General features: G+C 41.7%; 1 protein-coding gene across 3 annotated transcripts in view; it reads left to right on the top strand.

Annotated features, from left to right (window-relative positions):
* rngtt (RNA guanylyltransferase and 5'-phosphatase) overlaps positions 1-23,308 on the top strand; it is a 163,546-nt gene that overhangs the window by 56,293 nt on the left and 83,945 nt on the right. For all 3 annotated transcript variants that reach the window (XM_045719498.1, XM_014204745.2, NM_001173757.1), the window contains one exon: positions 19,170-19,334. In XM_045719498.1, the coding sequence (XP_045575454.1) occupies positions 19,170-19,334 (165 nt within the window). The remainder of the gene's footprint in view (positions 1-19,169; positions 19,335-23,308) is intronic.

The raw sequence follows: 23,308 nt of genomic DNA, 5'->3' as shown, positions 1-23,308 counted from the left end.
GGCGAAAGCCAACATCACCCACGACAGAGAACAATTGATTGTCCAGGGCAATGAATTCCATTATCTTGGCTTTAATGGATTTCGCCTTTTGAGTTGTCTCGCTGGAATTTTCTTCATCTTTCAAATGACTGCTCGACTTGTTGACTGCTCGATCCACACAGCAGACATTGTGGGCTAGTTTAGGAATGCTGTGTTGCACTTATAACATAACATTTTACGTAGCGTCATTACGTCATGTACCTACATTATATAGGTTTGCAAGTCAGCTTTGACATCGGTTTTGCACATCAGGGCGTTAAACTAAACATCGGCCTATACCGATGTTGGCGTTTTTAGCAAATATCTGCCGATTCCGATATGTTCACCGATATATTGTGCATCCCTAGTCTAGTCAATAGCCTAACTGTTAAATGTGCCTGGCTTTATAAATGATCATATCTACAGAAATAAGACGGATCCTGTTTGAGTGTTTTAATAGCCTACTGATTCCGTGAGCAACAAGCCTCATGCAACCACATGTCGGATAAACGGTTTCCCGAATTTGGCTGTTTTTAATCTTTGCTATGCTGTAACAAAGGCTTTATACTTTTTGTTGTTGTTGTTGTTGTTGTTAGACCAGCCTCTCTGGTATTTATAATTTATTTAGTTTTGTTTATAGTGTTCCAAATTGTCAAAATATATTTATAATAATTATAACCCTCCTTTTTCCTTGATCTCCTTATTGTTATTATTATTCTGATAATATGTCAAATCATTATCATTGGTAAGCCTTGTTATAACCACCATTGGGCTGTGGGCCTAAGAGCACATTCTGTTTAGTCTTAATACTGTAACTTACTTTGGCCTATATTTCAATACTTATATAGGCTACTGTATCAATCAATGTATTTCTTCATGTCATCACACAGCATAGGAGTCATTCATGATTTGAAATGCAATTAAGCATTTTAGTAATAAAGCGACCATTGAATAATTAGCATAAACAATAGGCCTAAAACGTTCTATTTCGGAAATTGCATTCACGAATGAATGTGACTGTTTTTGGTCTTTGCTGTAATAAAGGCTTTACAAAAAGAACTTTACAACACTCTCTGGTACGCTTATAATTTATTTAGTGTTCTTCACATTGTTCCAAACGATCAGAAAAATTGTATTGTAATTTTACAACACCTGTTTGGCACACATAATATGAACGCATCGCTTGCTCCTGACCTTTTTCTTGATCTCCAGAATTTTTCACTAGTCAAATTTATTCCACACATCTGATGTCCCCTTTACCTCCGAGGCAACCAGTAAACATTCCCCCATCTCAAGGTTATTTGTCACGTCCTCTGCATCCATTTTGCTGTGACGTGTTACGGTGTTCAGAGTTTGTTATAACCAATTTACTGATGTGATTATGATATGCTATAGGTCAGGCCCTATTGGTCACATGCATACATGTGTCACCTAAAGAGAGCAGGAGTTGAGGGAACAGGGAATGTTTTTCCTTAACAAATGAGGGATTGTTTTGAGGGATTTTTTGTTGTCAGAAATGGCTGTAGTTGTGTTGCAGCTTCAGCAACAGACAGCGCAATACACACTGATGTTCTGCGGTGGTCGCTGCAGCAGGGAGGAGAGAGCGACAACGGGTGCTAGTCACAGTCACTCGCTGTTTTATTTTTACACAGAGCAGCAAGTCTGAGCCAGGCCCAGCACAATCAAATCAATTGCGGTCAGACTCCCTCTTGTCATTTGTGGGTTAAATATTTTATCAAACAGTTTGCTTAAAGCATCAGACAAGCTCGGTGCATATAGTTGAGATTTGATTAAAACACAGGATTTGTCTATATATGGAAAATATGTTTTAAAATTTCAACAAATTGATTGGTCGAAAGAACAGATGACTCTGTCAACCAAGATTTATTTTTGTCGGGACAGCCCTAGTGAATACACAGCTGTAACTGTCCCTACTCCCCAGCGTTCATTGGAAATCTAAAATGCTTCTACGACGTAGTTGCCTTTCTCTGACTGTTTTATAGTTCTTCCTGCTTTTTTTAAAGTGCTTCAGAGCACACAACAACTGTAAAACACTGGTGAGGTCCCATGGGGAACCTAAGCATTACGCTGCTAGCGACAACAGGTCACGACACACCATTTTGATGCGTTTCATCCCAGATTAGCCAAGAGAGTAGCAAAGTTCAGACCGAGTCCCTTGCTGCTTCTCTGAATTTTCACAAATTACCGTATTCCCGCTCCTTACTTTTTTTGTTTTGAAGTCTTGCATTTGTGGTGGTGCACTTCCCTGGTGCATATTATAGATTTTATGTCAGTGTATGTATAGATTCCTTCCAAGTCCCTTGGTTGAATTGCTCGCTAAGAGCTCGTCTATAATGCACTTGATTGTGGCTTCTCTGATATTACTTTTTTTCCTCAACAGGCTTTCCCTTTTCCACACACAAAGCATCCATAGAACTCTATTTCCTTATCGATGAACCCATTCGAGATTATCTGCATATTTCCTTCATTGTATCCAGTCCTATCTAATGAATATATATACTGCTCAAAAAAATAAAGGGAACACTTAAACAACACAATGTAACTCCAAGTCAATCACACTTCTGTGAAATCAAACTGTCCACTTAGGAAGCAACACTGATTGACAATAAATTTCACATGCTGTTGTGCAAATGGAATAGACAACAGGTGGAAATTATAGGCAATTAGCAAGACATCCTCCAATAAAGGAGTGGTTCTGCAGGTGGGGACCACAGACCACTTCTCAGTTCCTATGCTTCCTGGCTGATGTTTTGGTCACTTTTGAATGCTGGCGGTGCTTTCACTCTAGTGGTAGCATGAGACGGAATCTACAACCCACACAAGTGGCTCAGGTAGTGCAGCTCATCCAGGATGGCACATCAATGCGATCTGTGGCAAGAAGGTTTGCTGTGTCTGTCAGCGTAGTGTCCAGAGCATGGAGGCGCTACCAGGAGACAGGCCAGTACATCAGGAGATGTGGAGGAGGCCGTAGGAGGGCAACAACCCAGCAGCAGGACTGCTACCTCCGCCTTTGTGCAAGGAAGGAGCACTGCCAGAGCCCTGCAAAATGACCTCCAGCAGGCCACAAATGTGCATGTGTCTGCTCAAACGGTCAGAAACAGACTCCGTGAGGGTGGTATGAGGGCCCGACGTCCACAGGTGGGCGTCCACAGCTTTGACGTCATGTATAGCATGTTACTGCGTTCAGCTGTTTATCAGTGTCCAGATCTGTCATTTATAACCTGCATATGGGTATGAGTGTAAAGGGATACGCAAGGGAGCAATGGAAGTTTTAGGCTTGGATAAAAACGAAAGAATGCTGTCTGCATAGAGGGGCATTTTGTGCTAGAAATGTTTTCTAATTTATTAAAAATAAACTGAACTATTACACTGTACACAGTTCGGACCCTTTACTCAGTACTTTGTCGGAGCACCTCTGGCAGCGATTATAGCCTCGGGTCTTCTTGGTTATGACGCCACAAGCTTGGCACACCTGTATTTGGCGAGTTTCTCCCATTCTTCTCTGCAGATCCTCTCAAGCTCTGTGAGGTTGGATGGGGTCCATTGTTGCACAGCTGATTTCAGGTCTCTCCAGAGATGTTCGAACGGGTTTAAGTCCGGTCTCTGGCTGGGCAACTCAAGGACATTCAGAGACTTATCCCAAAGGCACTCCTGCGGTGTCTTGACTGTGTGCTTAGGGTCGTTGTCCTTTTGAAAGGTAAACCTTCGCCACAGCCTGAGGTCCTGACCACTCTGGACCAGGTTTTCATCAAGGATCTCTGTTATTTTCTCCGTTCATCTTTGCCTCATTCCTGACTAGTCTCCCAGTCCCTGCCGCTGAAAAACATCCCCACAGCCTGATGCTGCCACCACCATGCTTCACCGTAGAGATGGTGCCAGCTTTTCTCCAGACGTGAGGCTTGGCATTTAGGCCAAAGAGTTCAATCATGGTTTCATCAGACCAGAGAGTCTTATTTCTCATGGCCTGAGAGTCCTTTAGGTGCCTTTTTGGCAAACTCCAAGCAGGCTGTCGTGCCTTTTACTGAGGAGTGGCTTCCGGATGATAACTGTACCATAAAGGCCTGATTAGTGGATGGGTTATCCTTCTGGAATGTTCTCCCATCTCCACAGAGGAACCCTGAAGCTCTGTCAGAGTGACCATCGGGTTCTTGGTCACCTCCCTGACCAAGGCCCTTCTCCCCCGATTGCTCAGTTTGGCAGGCGGCCAGCTCTAGGAAGAGTCTTGGTGGTTCCAAACGTCTTCCATTTAAGAATGATGGAGGCCACTGTGTTCTTGGACCTTCAATGCTGCACAAATGTTTTGGTACCCTTCCCCAGATCTGTGCCTCGATACAATCCTGTCTCGGAGCTCTACGGACAGTTCTTCCCAGATATAGGTCCAGTGTATTGAGGATTTCAGTTGTGGTGGTGGGCAAATCTGCACTAATCAAATGATTCCTGGAAGTCCTTTTCTCACACGTCTCAAGTACGCCATGAGAATGGCATGGTTTGCTATATATATACAATGTGTACTAATCTTCACAAATGTTTTTTGAAAACCTCATCCGTAGAAGAATTCATGACATGTCCGAGGACCCAAATTTGGGTTGCGACCCACCATTTGAGAATCGCTGGTCTAAGATCCCTCCCAATGTGTTCTCCAATCACATAAACCATTTTAGAAAAAGTCTTTGTCATTATCCTTGCAACGGGATTGAAAACAGTGGATCCAATATGTTTTATTATTTACTTGTTAAACAAAATGTCTTTCTTTTGAGCAATTGTATTAGTTCAAAATAATATTTTGTATGTTTTGAGCATACAATTATAGCTCAGTATTTGTATTATTTATTTTATACAGTCGTTTTTGCTCATCTTTATCAAGGGATCCAATAATTCCGGACCCCACTGTGTCGGTCTGGGATAAAACCTGTCTTGTCGGATTGTATAATATCAGAAATATATTATTTAGAACGGTTTGCCAATATATATTTTTTTTCAACACCTTATATAGCGGCCACAGTGATGAGACAACATCTCAGTGGCCACTCTTTTTTTCCCCCCATGATCTGACCTATAGTAGCCTCATGCAATGTTTGTGGGACATTTGCAACAGAAGCAGAGCTAGTCTGGTACAGTACTAATACAATTTTATTATTTATCCGTCAGGCTTTGTTGTTTGGAATATTGTGCTATCGCTGTACTAAATTTTAGAGGAGATATCTCGGCATCGAGCGCAACTGATGCCCCCCTGTCTAATTTAGGAAGTTCAAATTTGGTGAGAAAGCACTTAATAATTTGTGGCTCAGCAGGATCACATTTTGATTGATATAGCTCTGAGTAAAACTGTGCAAAGCATTTATTGATATCCCCAGATCTGTTACAATTTGACCATTCCTGTCTTTCATTTTATGAATAGCTTGAGTTGCTTGTGTATGCCTTAGCTGCCTTGCAAATAATTTATGCGGTTTGTCACCCAGTTCAAAATATAGTTGTTTCATTCTATCAAGTAAATAGGCTACCTGTTTCTAAATGATGCTATTGTACTCATATTTCGACACTTTGATCATGTCAAGGACTTCATTCGAGGAATTGCTGCTCCCCTAACTCTTGTTCGATTTCTTTCAGCCTAGTATTGGCGTGTTTCTTCCTCTCCGATGTATATGAAATAAGGTGACCTCTAATCACAGCTTTGAGAGATTCCCAAAAGATAGTCATCAACATCCCCGTGTTGTTAGCTCAAAGGGAAAAGAAGCAATCTGCTCCTTCAATACTGACAGAAAGCCTCATCATTCAACAAGTAAGCATCTTAGCGCCACAGTCACCGGCCTGCAGACACATTGTCCAGTTTCAGCACCATGGAGAGTGGAGAATGGCCTGTGATTTTAGAATCAGGTGAAATGTAACAGCCGCAGCAAAACAATTCTGGAATATGACTTACGAACTGGCAAAAAGAAAGAATAATCCCTATCTGTTGGATGCGTCAGTCTCCAAATATCGGCAATGTTATGGCTTGTCATTGTATTTAGACAAACACTGGCATTTGATTGTTGACCTTGATAGCTGTTTATCTAAAAGAGGATCCAAAATACAGTTGAAGTCGCCACCCACAATAACATTTGTATCCAATATATTTGTTATGGATTTAAATACCCTTTGGAAAAATAATGGATCATCAAAGTTGTGACCATATAAATTAACTAAGGTTATTGGTATCCAATTCAGTGTACCAACCACAATAATATACTGACATTAGGATCTGAAGTCAAGGATCAGTAAATAAAAGGAATGTTTTTCCTTATCAGGATTGCTACCCTCTCGCTTTTGCATCAGAATTAGACTGGTATATCTGACCAATCCAGCCGACTTGTAGTTTGGTCCGAGCAATTCATTTTTAATGAGTTTCCTGAAAAAACACCATGTTTCTAAATGATGCTATTGTACTCATATTTCGACACTTTGATCATGTCAAGGACCAGTGATTAACATGGGGAGAAAACCTTAACTGTTTTAACGAACTGACCTAAGCCATTACAGTTCCAACGTACTATCTTTATTCCACTAGGCCTACTCTGTGCCCGGTCACTATGTGCCGTTACTTGTTTTAGAACAAATTGTTGCTGTCATAAAACCAAAAACGCCCCGCCATCCTGGTACTTATCATACTGAAACTAAATATAAAACACAAACCCCAACCCCCCCCCCAAGCTTGGTTAAATTTGATTACTGAGTGACTTCCTCCAGCAAAGCACCCCTTGACTAACACACAAACCTTATGGTGCCTAGACATATAACCTAAGTTAACTCTGCATCTATAGATGCTCTGCAAAAAAAAATGAAAAAAATCTTTACTCTCACGTAGGTGATGAGTGGGACTAAAACATGATCGGCTAAACAATGTTATAAACAATAATATCTCACCAATTATTATAAGTTCCAATGTTCATTGTAATGAGCATCGGCAAGAAATTCAAACACAGTACTGGCCTGTATTTGGCCATTTAGCCATCTCACACGACAGGTTTGGTTCCTCAGCCAGGGAGCTTGCTTGCCAATAACAGTTTGGCTTCTTTTGGAGTGTCAAACAAGCGCGTTGATCCCTCGACTGTCACCTTGAACCTGGCTGGGAAAAATAATCCATATTGGATGTTGGCTGCCCTGCCTTTTTTGCGCAGCTCATCATACTATTTCCGTTTGTTCCTCACCTCCAAAGTAAGATCTGGGTAGAAGGACACCCGTGCTCCATTGTAGTTGAGGGGATCTGCAGCGTGCGATGAATGGCATTGGTGGCACGCCCTTGGCTGGCTTTGGTGCGGATGATCTGTGTGTGCGGTCGATCAGGATGTGCGGTCGATCAGGATGTGCGTTTTGAAGTTTTCACTCCCCAGCAGGGCCAGTATCAGCTCTGATTACAAATTCAGTGGGCCTGCCTTACTCTGTGTCTACCTGTATCCCAAAGGTTTGGATGTTCTGCTATCATGAATGCGATTTAAGCATTTCCAGGCAGGTTTTCAGTGGAATTTTTGGGTTTTTAAGTTTAACGTTTTGCACTGTTTCTCAATGTCCTGTAGCCTGGCCTCGTGATCGTCTGCTCGACCTCATGCACCTTTCATTCACAGTTCCGGTCATAGTCCCAATATTCTTTGAGATGGCAGCCAACTTTGTGTCCACCTTCTTGCTTAGTTTGTTTATAGCGACCAGTAGGTCGCTCTGAAGGGGAGCTCTTGGGAGCAAGTATTGTGGGTCGGCGATGTTAGCATCGATTCATAGTCCGTCTCGTCCAAAGTACCTTGTTTAGCTCCTCCCTTTTTTTTGGTGCCTTTTCATCTTGTCAGACAATGTTTGAATTTATAGGTCGTGAGAGATTAAGATAAATATGCTTTTTTTTTTTTTTTTTTTTTTAGCAGAGCTCTAACAATCCACGTATATCCCATAGCACGCTTTCTAGTGTCCCCCGGGATTAATTAAATTGGGTTATTTAACTTTGCATATATTTGTCATGCTTTGTTTAATCGGTCCCTTTTCTGGCTGTATGAACAAAATGCCATGGCATTAATTATGTTAATTGACTCTTATTGATGTTTGTACTTTGCCAGGTCAAGTGAATTTGAATGCGCTTTTCAAACTTTGAAAAGGTCTCTCTTTGAATTTCGATTTTTAAGAGCGTAAATCAAAACGTAAAGGCAAGGTTGGAGAAACTTGGTATTTCTTACTCTAGGCTATCTCTGGCAGCAGGCATACTGTACTCAGTGAACTGTACCTGAACAGTCTGGAGGATTGCACATGCCCAGAATAACTTTTTTTAATCACTTGTAGCTGTCTCACACACTTCCACCTTGTTCTTCCCCCTATGACACACAGATAGTGTAAAATTGTTTGGCTTTGATACCAGTTGTTGTTCCAGGAACATTACGCTCTGCTTTGAGTTGCTGTGAATTGGATTGAATTCTGTCTGTCCATCCAGTGACACGGTGTGCTGTGTTGTGAAACGCGCAGGAATTGCTTCAACGAACCAAAGTCTAGCCCAGGGATGGGCAACTTTGATGAGGGTGGGGCCCATAAAAATGTTAACTCCTCATGAGGGGACGCGGTGGCTCGCGGGTCTGCGTAACCACATCCATACCCACACATGCAGTCAGAGGGCCCCCCCCAAAAAATAAAATAAATTGATGGCTAGACTGAGTTGTCAATCTAAAAACAATTATCTGACATGGGCTAATTGACTGTCAGTGTCATAACTGTCATAACAAGATCAAATCTGCTGATGCGCAACCAAATTTTGAAATTGCACCATAAGTTAAGACCTCGAGTGAATTCCCCCCCAAAAAATCATTCTGAAAGCTGCTGTAGTTTAAACACATTCTTAATTGTAATGTAATCGGAAAGTTTTCTCTCTCTGCACATTGAGTCTGAGCATAATACATTTGAATTCAAATGCAATAAATCTTCTTAAACGAAAATAACTAAACTCTCGCTTTTCGCTCACGGGGTGTTTACATAATCCCCTCTGCCCACCATCCATTCATAATAGCAGTAATTATATTTGTCTTCACAAAGCCCAACCGAAGTTACTGAAGCCTAGCAGGCAGGCGCGGGAGTGGATGCTTCCCAAATGGCACCATATTTCCTATGTAGTGCACTACTTTCGACCAGAACCATATGAGCTCTGGACCAAAGTAGTGCACTACATAGGGAAACCATTTGGGACAGATTCGTTGTCTTTAGAGGTTGTGTGTGAAGATTTCAGAGTTTGAGGCGAGCCATGTCACCAAGGCGGCTGCATTGTACGGCTGCTGAAGTGTCTCATTCTCTAAATTTTTATCAAACAGCACTGTAATAAGCCCTCACAGCAGCACATTATGAGAAGTGATGTATTATTCCCTGAGATGTTTTATAGAAGTTTCAGTTGATGGTCCTCAATCCCTACACAGTGATGTTCTACTCAGCTATGATTCATACTATCACCAGAGAGGCAGAGCCTTTACATAACGGTGCAGCATACAAATATACACTGAGTGTACAAAACATTAGGAACACCTTCCTAATGTTGAGTTGCACACCTTTTGTCCTCAGAACAGCCTCAATTCTTCGGGGCATGGACTCTGCGAAGTGTCGAAAGCGTTCCACAGGGATGCTGGCCCGTGTTGACTCCAATACGTCCCACAGTTGTGTGTAGTTGGCTGGTAGACCATTCTTGATACACACTGGAAACTGATGAGTGTGAAAAACTCTGCAGCATTTTCAGTTCTTGACACACTCAAGCTGGTGCGCCTGGCACCTACTACCATACCCCGTTCAAAGGCACTTAAATCTTTTGTCTTGCCCATTCACCCTCTGAATGGCACACATACACAATCCATGTCTCAATTTTCTCAAGGCTTAAAAATCCTTCTTTACCGGTCTTCTCCCCTTCATCTACACTGATTTGAAGTGGATATAACAGGTGACATCAATAAGGGATCGTACAGTAGCATTCACCTGGTCAGTCTATACATGTATACTGAGGGAACAGCCTTTCTTTTACTACTTGATGGTTCCCCATAGATTAGCAATGTATTGATTCAGAGTCCCCCGGCGTTGTGTGGACACTTTATAGAGGATACCGTCACATGCACGAGCGTCACATACGGCCGATTGGCTTGCAGAGAGAGTGTTTTCTTCTTGACAGGGTGTAAGAAGCTTTAAATGTCAACCAGTTGTTACCCGCATGCGTTTTTGTTCTTGTGAAATTTTCCGATCATGAAGTGCTAAAGGAAAAATCCACTCATTCAAACCCACTCATTCCTATAATTTACATTTGTGAACAAATGTTTAATTTCGATGTTATAGTAAGGTTGGTAGCAACTTGTGGAAATCTGTTGCAGCTCAAGTCGACTACAAAACCTACAATGCAAAGCACTGTCTATGGGCTGGCTAGCTAGTGAGCAAACGTAGCTGCACACAATAATACCAAAGTCAATATCAGTAATAGCTAGTTAGCTATAAAATCGACCAAACAAACTGCGCTGTCAATTTAGGAGTCTACAATCTCACCATGTTCAGTCTGACATTCGCAACAGCACCATGCAATGCACCCTGGACTGAAGAGGCAGACAAATAGGAGAAATGTGTTAGACCCTCCAGTTAAATTACAAATGTAACATAGTAAGAATATCGTTATGACATCGGCCAGTATTGAAATCTGACATGTATTATAGACAGACGTTTTTCGCAATCTAAAAGTCGTATTCCTATTGACAGCTTTATTGCAATGCTACTTCATACCGGCCAGATTTCTGCCTGCTTGAATGGCAATAGCTTAGATAAACATAAAATGACCCAGTGAATCGATAGAACATCGCTCAGAGATACAAAAAAAACCAATATAACCGTCATAATGGGGGTATTTTTACTTTAAGCGTTGAGCTTCTCCCCTGGGGCACAAACATATGTCTGGGCCTGCAAATGGCTCCCTATTTAGTGCACTACTTTCGGCCAGGGCTTAGTGCACTACTTTTGACCAGAGCCCTATGTTGGGTATAGGCTAAAGTGCTGCAGCTTTATCTCCAACCTTACAGGCTGGCTTCAGGCTTGCATTTCAGTATTTCTCAGTTCTGCTGAGAACAGTATGTCACAACAATCTTTCTCTGCAAGCTTCTGTCTCTTTCTCTCTGTGGGTCTCTTTTCTTTCTCTCTTTTTTTCCTCTCTTTCATTTGGCTTCTTGGAGTGTAATTTCAGCAAGATCTGAAAAGCCACAATCCGTGTCAATGCTGTTTGCATGTAGGCTAGGCTACATCAAAGCCTTATGAGAAGTCCAAAGAAAGTAGAATACTGTATATGGCTTAGTCTATGATCATGAGGATGATCATAGTGAATGTTGAAGATGATGTATAAGCGTTGCTGCAATTAACGCTCATCAGCCTGCCTGTCAGCCCCTCCAGCAGTCCGTTCCTGCTAATGAGTGACTGTAGTTGCTGTTTTTAATGAAGCACATCCAAGCAGATAAGACTGCCACGGGATTGCAAATGAAGGCTGCTATTGTCACTCTGCAGCGCTCTAATCTGATTACTACTTCATTGTTTATTTTCCTTCTATTTCGTTCACTTTAGGGAAAATTATTCTCTGTGCGCTTTTCTTGCTGCAGAATTTTGGCGGCGTTTGTGTTTTCTTTGCTGTATGAATAACTAAGGGCTTTGAAATGTTTGAATTTGGATTTGACTTCCCGGAACAAGAACTGAGATCAGTGCCTTTCTTGCTGTATGAAGCGATGATTGAAGACACTAACGTGCTGTGCTTATTTTACTAACTGTCAGTCACAGCTCCCTTCACCCTGCCAGACTGGGAAGTGGCTGGGCTGACTAGGCTGCCCCGTATGGAGGTAACTCATTGACATAACGATTTGAGCGTGTAGAATAGATTTGTAGTTGTAATAGCGTTGGCTAAGTTGTAACTTAATATTTGTGAGCAATAATTGCATCTGTACACCTGCACAAGTCAATTTTACACGCTCAGACTGGCATTGCTTTAGCGCCCTGCCGTGACAAAAGCTTTGTAGATGTGCAAACAGCCATTTGCAAGGAGAGAGGGAGAGAATGAGCTCTTGGAGGTGGATCCTGTTTCTTCTAACCAATCAGATGAGGTTTTCATAGACCACCAAGGCTCGATATTAAGGTTTTTCCGCTTGTCCGTGGCAAATATATATATTTTATATATATATTTTATATAAAAAAAGTCAGACGATCAGAATATAGATTTCAGTTGTCCGAATGGACAAGTAACAAATCACAATATCAAACAATTACTCCGATCAGAATTGGATCAGGCAGCACACAGCAGGGCAATGCATGGTTGACATTCTGAGTAAATTGCCTATATTCCTATTGGCTATAGCCTATTTCAATAAATAGAAGCAAGAGAACAATGTAGACGGAGCTAAGAGTCTCACCAAAGCAGCCAATATATCAGGTCAGAAAATGCTTATTTTTTTTCTCTCTCGAATGTCGGATGATCTGGGCCAATAGCCAAAGTTTATTTTTATAGTGGACACTCCAGTGTCTTATTGTTATAGAAGCCCAAATGTTCTATTGTCTCTCCATTTCATATGAATATGACTTGGCCTACTAAGCCACTGGTTCAGTTTAATGCATGCTAGATTACTCCTTTTCATTAAACTGTCCCCCTTTTTGTGTCAGATAGTCCAACACCATCCTCATACAATTTCTCTCATTTTTATAATCTTAGGTTGCAAACTAATCCTCATTTCTGGAAAAGGCATAAAATAAAAGTTCATATCCAGGTCATGTGACATGATTAACCAAAACACAGGGTCCTATACAGAGAGGGGAGGACAGACTTACTTTCGTAAGTATTAATTGATGACCCAGGTGAGGAGGCATAGAATCTTGATATCGGTGATATCTGGGCACCAGTCTAAATATTTATATTTTCAAACGCTATATACCTCTTGATTATGGTTTATACCTGGATTGGAGTAGAGTTACTGTGTTATGATGTCAAACTAGAAGAAGAAACTACTACTGAATAGTAGCATGGGAGACTTCTAAAACAAACTGTGGCCAGCCACCACTAATGTATACAACTCGGAAAGCATTAAGATACTTTCGCTAAGTGATTGCCCTAAAAAACTTGTTTCAAGTTGAAATCACAGTAGGAGATAACCTTACTTTTGATTTACGGCAGCGCACTGACAATATGCAGCGGAAAAGCAAGGGGTCGAATGGGCCTAAATGAAGGGTCAAATAAGAAATTTTTAGAGGGGGTAGGGGCTGTCTGTGACCAACTTTGTGGCCTTGTGGTTAGTGTCTGCCCTGAGATTGGAAGGTTGGAAGTTTGATCCCCATCTGAGTTAACCAGAGACTGTAGACCCAATGTGTGTCTGCATGGCACTCAGCATTAAGGAGACGCTGTTCCGGCTCGCACAAGCCAAGGCTCGTGAGATGCTACTTAATTAATTTACTGAAGGGCTGTCTGGCTCTCCTAGGCCTCCAGGTTATGCCATTATTGGGTCAGTTTGTACTGAGTTGTTTGGTCCCCAAAGACAGGATGGTGCTCGTGGTCAACTGGTAGGTCCACAGGAGATGTTGCAATCCCAGTCCAAAAGTGGATATCACACGACTTTTTGGATCAGCTTGCATTAAGACTAATTTATTGATAATGTTTTAACCCCTTTTTAAGATAATTTTTGGTTGACTGTCCTTAGTACAGCTGTCTTACCCCATCACGTAACTCCAAATAAAACGTTTTAACCCATTGTTTTTGTTGTCATAAGTCGTTGTATTGCTTGTACCAACTGAGCCATATGTTTTAAAACATTCTGTCCTTGCGTCCATAGTTCAGATAGCATAGTAGCCCACACATGCATAGTCATTTTTCTCCGAATTGTATGGTCACGGTCTTAAAGTCTCATTACTTAAAGGGCTTTGAAAACAATGAACACAATATTGGGATGCAAACCAGGTGCTTGTAGGATCTTCTGGGCCTTTCCCAGTCATGGTGGACAAAACGTGCATCTCACTGAAGACCACTTCTGAATTAGGTTAGGATATGGTGGTAGTACTTCACGGGAGTTGGTGATGCAGAGGGCCTAGTAGAACAGAATGCGGCCCTTCTCACTCAGTAGCCTTTCGGAAGCAGGAACAAAGCTAGGTCCCTCTTGGTTCTCACTGGCAAAGACTGTGTCCTGCACCCTGATGGTAGGAAGGTGCACTGGTCAATTATTACAGTACTAAAACCCATAGACAAATGTCTTGAAACAGAGCAATTACACATAACTTGGGTTAGTGTTGATATTTCATGTTAGACTCATCAATACCAATCTTCGCCAAAGATTGTAAATTAACCCATTTTAAGCCTATACCTACAGTGCCTTCGGAAAGTATTCAGACCCCTTGACCTTTTCCACATTTTGTTATGTTACAGCCCTATTCTAAAATGGATTAAAAAAATATGAAAAAACTCAGCAGTCTACACACAATACCCCATAATGACAAAGCTAAAAAAACGTTTTTAGCCATTTTTGCACATTTATTATAAATAAAAAACAGGTTTTATTTAAATAACTATTCAAGTATTCATTAGCTCAGGTGTATACTGTTTCAATTGATCATCCTTGATATGTTTCTACAACTTGGAGTCCAGTTGTGGTAAATTCAGTTTATTTGGACATGATTTGGAAAGGCACACACCTGTCTATATAAGGTCCCACAATTGACAGTTCATGTCAGAGCAACAACCAAGCCATGAGGTCGAAGGAATTGTCTGTAGAGCTCCGAGACAGGATTGTGTCGAGGCACAGATCTGGGGAAGGGTACCAAAACATTTCTGCAGCATTGAAGGTCGCCAAGAACACAGTGTCCTCCATCATTCTTAAATGGAAGAAGTTTGGAGCCACCAAGATTCTTTCTAGAGCTGGCCGCCTGACTAAACTGAGCAATCGGGGGAGAGTACTCACTTGTTAACTAATCTTCATTGACACCTGCTGTATACCATGAGAATAAGGCAATTTCGCCTAAGATGTTAGGTGTGTGGCATTATAATATACAGTGCCTTTGGAAAGTACTCAGACCCCTTGACTTTTTCCACATGTTTATACATTACAGCTTTATTCAAGAATTGATTAAATTGTTTTTTTCCCCCCGCAAATCTACACACACAATACCTCATAATGGCAAAGCAAAAATTTTTGGGGTGAAAATGTATAAAAAAATAATTTTAAAAAAGATCACATTTACATAAGTATTCAGACCCCTTAATCAGTACTTTGTTGATGCACCTTTAGCAGTGATTACAGCCTTGAGTCTTCTTGGGTATGACGCAACAAGCTTGGCACACCTGTATTTAGGGAGTTTCTCGTATTCTTCTCTACAGACTCTCTTAAACACGGTCAGGTTGGATGGGGAGCGTCGCTGCACAGCTATTTTCAGGTCTCTCAAGAGAGGTTTTGATCGGATTCAAGTCCGGGCTCTGGCTGGGCCACTCAAGGACATTGAGACTTGTCCTGAAGCCACTCCTGCATTGTCTTGGCTGTGTGCTTTGGGTCGTTGTCCTGTTGTAAGGTGAACCTTCGCCAGAATCTGAGGTCCTGAACACTCTGGAGCAGGTTTTCGTCAAGGATCTCTCTCTGTACTTTTGCTCTGTTCATCTTTCCTTTGATCCTGACTAGTCACCCAGTCCTTGCCGCTGAAAAACATTTCCACAGTATGATGCTGCCACCAGCATGCTTCACCGTAGGGATGGTGCCATGTTTCCTCCAAACGTGACGCTTGGCATTCAGGCCAAATATTTTAATCTTGGTTTCATCAGACCAGATAATCTTGTTTCTCATGGTCTGAGAGTCCTTTAGGTGCCTTTAGGCAAACTCCAAGCAGGCTGTCATGTGCCTTTTGCTGAGGGGTGGTTTCCATCTGGCCACTCTACCATAAAGGCCTGATTGGTGGAGTGCTGGTTGTCCTTCTGAAAGGTTCTCCCATCTACACAGAGGAAATCTGGAGCTCTGTCAGTGACCATTGAGTTCTTGGTCACCTCCCTGACCAAGGCCCTTCTCCCCTGATTGCTCAGTTTGGCAGGCGGCCAGCTCTAGGAAGAGTCTTGGTGGTTCCAAACTTCTTCCATTTAAGAATGATGGAGGCCGCTGTGTTCTTGGGGACCTTCAATGTCGCAGAAAGTTTTGTATAGTACCAAATAGAGCCCTTGCCGTGGTACTTATTCAGACAAGAATACATTTTCAGGTCTGGAAAAATGCACACTAAAGTAACTAGGGATGGAAATTAAGCTGCCCGCTTGCCAGAGGTACTTTGTGCCTAATCCGTTTGCCAGTGCCCAAATTCCTGATGTTCCATCACTGAAAGTAACCTTACTGTACCATCTATAGACCACTTATTTTCCCCCATTTGTTTAAGAAATTCATGCTGATGCAACAAACGGGGATATGGTTTACCTATATGATACCTGGAAGACTATGAATGGCTCCGTATCTACCTGGAAGATAATCAGCCTCTGGCTCCGCCTCTCCTGAGTCCGTACGGGAGTTGCAGCGATGAGACAAGACTGTAACTACAACCAATGGAATACCACGAAATTGGTAGAAAGTTGTGATTTGGACTGGTGCCCTGATATCACTGATGCTAAATGAGTCCCAGAGAGGGCAGTACTGACTTGCCTTTGTAGGTATTAATTGAGGACCCAATTAATGTGAGACAACATTTTGTTGGCCGTCAGGTCCTCTGCAGCCACTTCCTGCACCCTCATGGACAGTGTTGTAGTAGAGCTTGAAGATCCTGCCAAGGTGTTGTAATTTGTTGGGAATCACTGCACCAGCGTCACTGCTCGCTGTGGCCTACAGCCTTGCCCATGGCACGCTGAAGCACTATCCACAAATTCTTGGCCAGGTTGTCCGACAGGCCATGCACCTTGCCAAGGTAGTTTTGCATGAGGTTAATGTTGTGCATGATCTTGCTGCCCAAGTGGTACCGACTGTACATGAGGTCATTCCATGAGCACTCCAGGGTCCTCAGCTTGTGGTGGCCCCCCAGCAACTTGGCTTGATATATCATTAAAGGAGTGTCTGCCACCCTCTCAGGCACTGCACAGGAAGGGAGGAGAAATATTCATACATAAATATATTAACTGTACATTGTCATATCAAATACAATGCAAGCCATCAATAATAGTTCCTTTTCAAGTGGCATTTAATGGTGCAGCAGAACATACCTGAAAATGTATATTTAAAGTTTTCCACAGCTGAGGCTAGCTGACTGTGTTGCATCCCTGCATATTTGACATCCTTCAGGTTCCTAATGATGTTGATGCTTTGCCTCCAGGCATTGCTGATTTTTGCCAGGGAGTTCTGGATGTCCTTCCCGTCTCCCAGGGCATTGTGGAGCTGACGGAGGCCTGAACGGATCCTGTTTAACTGGGAGTAGATTGCAGCCTGGAGAGTGGAGACAGACAATTTTAAATGGTTTAGATAGGGATTTGCATTAATCAAAGGGCAGTAGCTACAGAATGCAGTCAATGTCTAAGCTAAACAAATTAGTTTCTACCTTCAGTCGTGCTTCTACTAAAACTTCAGATCTAACTGGGTGATCAATATTCATGGGATTTTTGTCAGTTTTTTGGTTTTAGCAGATTAATGATTACTTTTCAAATGATTGTGCTTGCTAGCTATGGCTCCATACAAAATCAAGCTAGCTAGTTAGCTTCGAAATTGTTTGCAAAATAACTACCTAATCGATTTTGGCGCTTGTTACGTACTCTTAATAACAGTAACTTGGACAATAGCTTCCAAAAACAATATTACAGAAGAAAAAAGCTTGCTAACTAGCCCTAAAATAATGGCATTTAAACTTACCTGCCATGACAACTAACAGCTGGGCTTCTTTGATGGACATTCTTTGGTGGATACAAGTGGTAACCTGGTTAATGCATGTCTTGATTGACAGGTGTTTGCGCCAGACAACATGGCCCATGTGAGCTGTCACCAACCAACCAGTGTAGAGTATACTGGTCTGTGGTAACCTCATCTGATTGGTTAGAAGAAAGAGGTCCCACCTCCAAGAGCTCCTGCTCTCACTCACTCACTCTCTCTCCTTGCTTGCAAATCTCTGTTTGCACATCTACAAATCTTTTTGTCACATAGGGCGTTAAAGCACTGCCAAAAGTCTAAGGGCGCGAAATTGACATGCACAGGTGTACAGACGCAATTATTGCTTGCAAATATAAAGTTACCTGTAGGAGAATGTGCTTACAACTACAGATTATTCTTTCATCTTCACAAGTCATCAGTTACACACTTGCAAATTGTGTTTACAACTACAAATATATTCTACATGTTCAAATCGCTATGTCAATGATTTAGCCCCATAGACCTGGGTCATATTCATTAGGGCGCAAAGAAAAACGAAAAACAAGCGTTACTTATTTGGCAAGTTCAGGTAGTGTAGTCCATCCCTGTTTCTGTCCGTGTTCAGAGTCATATTCATTAGGCACCAAACGGAAGAGAACTGACTGACCGTTTAGTGCCTAACGGAAGATTTATGGGCCCTGAGGTTTGGGAGACATACTGCTGTCAGTCTGAAGTGAACCTATCCTTTTCTCAGAAGCTCTGTGTGAAAAACAGGAGTGGAGGACATTAGACGAGACCCGTTGGCATGGCGACCTCACTAAAACGTTGATTGAATACACAGACACTCATTACCTGTGGCTTCTAGCTGCCTTAGCGATGCTCTTTATTTGATGGCTCTAGCTATCCCAAGAGAACTCAACAATCTCAATCTCTCTCTCTGTCTCGTCTTCTTTTTATTTCTCTCTCCCTTTCTCTCTCTTCAGTTCAGCTCATGATTATTCAGACCTGTACACTGTTGCCATGGCACTGGATTGGCAGCTCGTAACCTTGTCATATCTAGACCAATCTATCGAGAGGAAGATATGAAAGATTGGATTTCGTTTGAAAATATCAACCAAGTAAAAACATCCAAATGCATTCGTATTCACTGTACCATTGAGCTGTGGGGGAGATATTAGCCCTACTTTTATTGCCTTTGCATTAGTATGTCAGGTTTTGCGTTAGTTCCTTCTTAAATGAATTATAGAAACGCAAAGCCTCACACTGTGTTCAAAGATCATTCATTTGTTTGTCTGTTTTGTCTTTCAGGGTCAGCCGGTCGGTCAGTGTGATTTCAATATTCGGCTGTTGTGCATAGAGAAAGAGATCATCTCCCCTCGGATGGAGAAGATGAAGACGGGACAGATCGACAAGACAAAGGAGCCCTTCAGTGTCAGGAACAAGCCATTCTTTGACATCCACGCAGCGCGAAAGGTAATACACACATTAATGTGCACATGCACTGTGCCAGGGCCAGATCATCACAAGTCTGTGGTGGTCTGACATTCTAGCCGTACATGTTACTAATGCATTATTTAACTTTTTCATCAGTTCAGGGACTCATCTAAGGCCTAATCAAAACCACAGGATAGATAAACTTTCAATGACATCACAGTCGCCGATTTTGTTTTCTCTCTTTGGAACAAATATGTATTATTAATCTTGAAGCATTAATGTGCTCTCATAAAGGGTACATTGCATTTTCTTCCCACGCTGTGCTTTTACTGTAGATTGACTGCTTTTGACTGCCTTCGTACAAAGGGCATTGTAGATTCCTCTACCACCATTAAAGGAAAATAAATGTGATCAAAGCTTTTTTTAATCAGTGGGAATATTCATAAAAACTATAAATAATCAACTGAAAAAAATAATTAGCTCTGAAAATGCTTATTGGCCTATGTGACTCCACTATTTACAATCTATTATTGATTATTCGCAGATCATGGAGATATTCTAAGGAGCCTTTTTATATTAGAAAACCCAGCCTACCTCTATACAGAGTTATTTGTGTTTGCAGATCATGTGCTGCTGCTGACAAGGACAAGAGTGTTTTTATTCTCCAAAAGCTATTAAACCTCGCCAGCAAGGCCCTGCACCCTCGGTCTCATAATGGCTCCACTGAAGGACATTGCGCAAAAAAACTACATCTACACTGCGCCAGATCAGTGGGAAACTGTAGCTCTGTACGTTCCATTAAATGCCTGATAACATAGTAGAGGGAGCAAGGGTTTATGGCAGTCTTCACATTTTTCCCACCACTGTTCATATGGCTGGTCTGGTCATGGCGGAAGCAGGGAACAGCTCCAGTCCCAGCTACTATCACTGATCTCTTTGTGCTGGAGCCTGTTTTGTCCTGCATGAAATGTTAGCCATGAATGACTGGGTTACCCCCCTGGTAAACCCTGTTCCAACTTCCAACCTCTCCTGTCTGAGGCTTTTATGACAGATTGCCCACTGTCTTGTTAGCAGGATGTAGATTAAGATATTCCAGAAATGAAGTCATTGGAATTACGCCTGCCTCGTTCGCTATGTCTTTGTTCTGATGCTGAGGCCATCTGCTCTGCGTACAGCCATATCTCTGTTAGAGACATCATGAAATGGGGGAATAGGAATCTGGTTTATTCATTCGCGGTGGCGCAGCTTTCCACTTCATGGCATGTTTGCCGGAAATTCCTTTTATGATATTTCAATAAGGCCGAGGCTGTGTGATGGCTTTTCTTCAAGTTTCCAGCTCCCCTGAATTAACACTAGAACTGCCATAGACCAACGGCCACTGACGTTTGATTGTGTAATAAAAGTAATCCGCAATAAAAATCTACGTCCTGCTCCTTCCCTGACCTTTCCTAAATGTTTGTATTTTACATTGCTCAATTTGTCTGAATTTAGAAATCACAGAGAAATATTTAGAGCCTTTTGACCTGTTTCTTTACACCTATTCCCAACTTAACCCTCCAAAACGATGCTCTGTAAGACGTTGGTACCAGATGCTAATGCATCTCTCTCTCTCCTTACTGAATGAATGAAAGGATGAATAGGTGATAATTGTGCATGTTGCTTCACAATTGAAAATTAAATTAGGCCCAACCAAATGAGGGTGAGGAGGTTGATTTAATTTAGAAAGAAAAGTTTGTTGTGCCTGTTTTATCAGCGTTGGCGCTCATGTTTATCTTCTTATGGCTCAAATCCCGTTAACGGGATCGATTTGACAACATCCGGTGAAATGGCAGAGCGCCAAATAAATTTTATTTTATTAAAATTATTTAACTTTCATTAAAAATATTTAACTTTCATACATTCACAAGTGCAAATTAAAGCTGAACTTCTTGTTAACCTCTCTAGGCTAGGCGGGACGAATTCGTCCCACCTACGTAACAGCCACGGCTATCCTGTGGCGCGATTTTCAAAACCTTAAAAATCCTATTACTTCAATTTCTCAAACATATGACTATTTTACAGCCATTTAAAGATAAGACTCTCGTTAATCTAACCACACTGTCCGATTTCAAAAAGGCTTTACAACGAAAGCAAAACATTATATTATGTCAGCAGAGTACCAAGCCAGAAATAATCAGACACCCATTTTTCAAGCCAGCATATAATGTCACCAAAACCCAGAAGACAGCTAAATGCAGCACTCACCTTTGATGATCTTCATCAGATGACAACCCTAGGACATTATGTTATACAATACATGCATGTTTTGTTCAATCAAGTTCATATTTATATCAAAAACCAGCTTTTTACATTAGCATGTGACGTTCAGAACTAGCATACCCCCGCAAACTTCCGGGGAATTCGCTAACATTTTACTAAATTACTCACGATAAACGTTCACAAAAAGCATAACAATTATTTTAAGAATTATAGATACAGACCTCCTCTATGCACTCGATATGTCCGATTTTAAAATAGCTTTTGGTGAAAGCACATTTTGCAATATTCTAAGTACATAGCCCAGGCATCACGGGCTCGCTTATTTAGACACCCGGCAAGTTTAGCACTCACCATAATCATATTTACTATTATAAAAATTTCATTACCTTTTGTTGTCTTCGTCAGAATACACACCCAGGACAGCTACTTCAATAACAAATGTTGGTTTGGTCCAAAATAATCCATCGTTATATCCGAATAGCGGCGTTTTGTTCGATGCGTTCCAGACACTATCCGAAATAGTAAAGAAGTGTCACGCGCTTGGCGCAATTCGTGACAATAAAATTCTAAGTATTCCATTACCGTACTTGCAAGCATGTCAACCGCTGTTTAAAATCAATTTTTACGACATTTTTCTCGTAGAAAAGCGATAATATTCCGACAGGGAATCTCCTTATCGGCAAACAGAGGAAAAAATCCCAAAGGCGGGGGCGGTCGGGGTCACGCGCATAAGCTAGTGTCTCTTGATGGGCCACTTGAGAAAGGCGATAATGTGTTTCAGCCTGGGGCTGGAATGACGACATTCTGTTTTTTCCCGGGCTCTGAGCGCCTATGGACGACGTGGGAAGTGTCACGTTAGAGCAGAGATCCTTAGTAAATGATAGAGATGGAAAAGAAGTTCAACAAATGGTCAGACAGGCCACTTCCTGTAAAGGAATCTCTCAGGTTTTGACCTGCCATTTGAGTTCTGTTATACTCACAGACACCATTCAAACAGTTTTAGAAAATTTAGGGTGTTTTCTATCCATATGTAATAAGTATATGCATATTCTAGTTACTGAGTAGGAGTGGTAACCAGATTAAATCGGGTATGTTTTTTATCCAGCCGTGTCAATGCTGCCCCCTAGCCCTAACAGGTTAATCTAGCCACAGTGTCAGATTTCTAAAAGGCTTTACGGCGAAAGCAAACAATGCTATTATGTGAGGACAGCACCCCATCAAACAACACAGACAATCATATTTCATCCCGCCAGGCGCGACACAAAACTCAGAAATAACGATATAATTCATGCCTTACCTTTTGACGAGCTTCTTCTGTTGGCACTCCAATATGTCCCATAAACATCACAAATGGTCCTTTTGTTCGATTAATTCCGTCGTTATATATCCAAAATGTCCATTTATTTGGCGCGTTTGATCCAGAAAAACACCGGTTCCAACTCGCGCAACATGACTACAAAATATCTCAAGTTACCTGTAGTCTTTATCCAAACATTTCAAACAAATTTCCTAATACAACTTTAGGTATTTTTTTTACGTAAATAATCAATACAATTTAAGACGGGATTAACTGTGTTCAATACCGGAGGAAAACAAAGTGGAGCATGCTTTTCAGGTCACGCGCCTCTATCAAACAGTACACTTCCCTCGAGCCTCGTTCTGAACAGGGCTACTTCTTCATTACACAAAGGAAAAACATCAACCAATTTCTAAAGACTGTTGTCATCCAGCGGAAGCGATAGGAACTGCAAGCA

Source organism: Salmo salar, chromosome ssa06, assembly GCF_905237065.1.
Source record: "Salmo salar chromosome ssa06, Ssal_v3.1, whole genome shotgun sequence".
In the NCBI taxonomy this organism is placed as follows: Eukaryota; Metazoa; Chordata; class Actinopteri; order Salmoniformes; family Salmonidae; genus Salmo; species Salmo salar.
The sequence above is the reverse complement of the archived record's forward strand: the minus strand, read 5'-3'. Positions and strand labels throughout refer to the sequence as shown.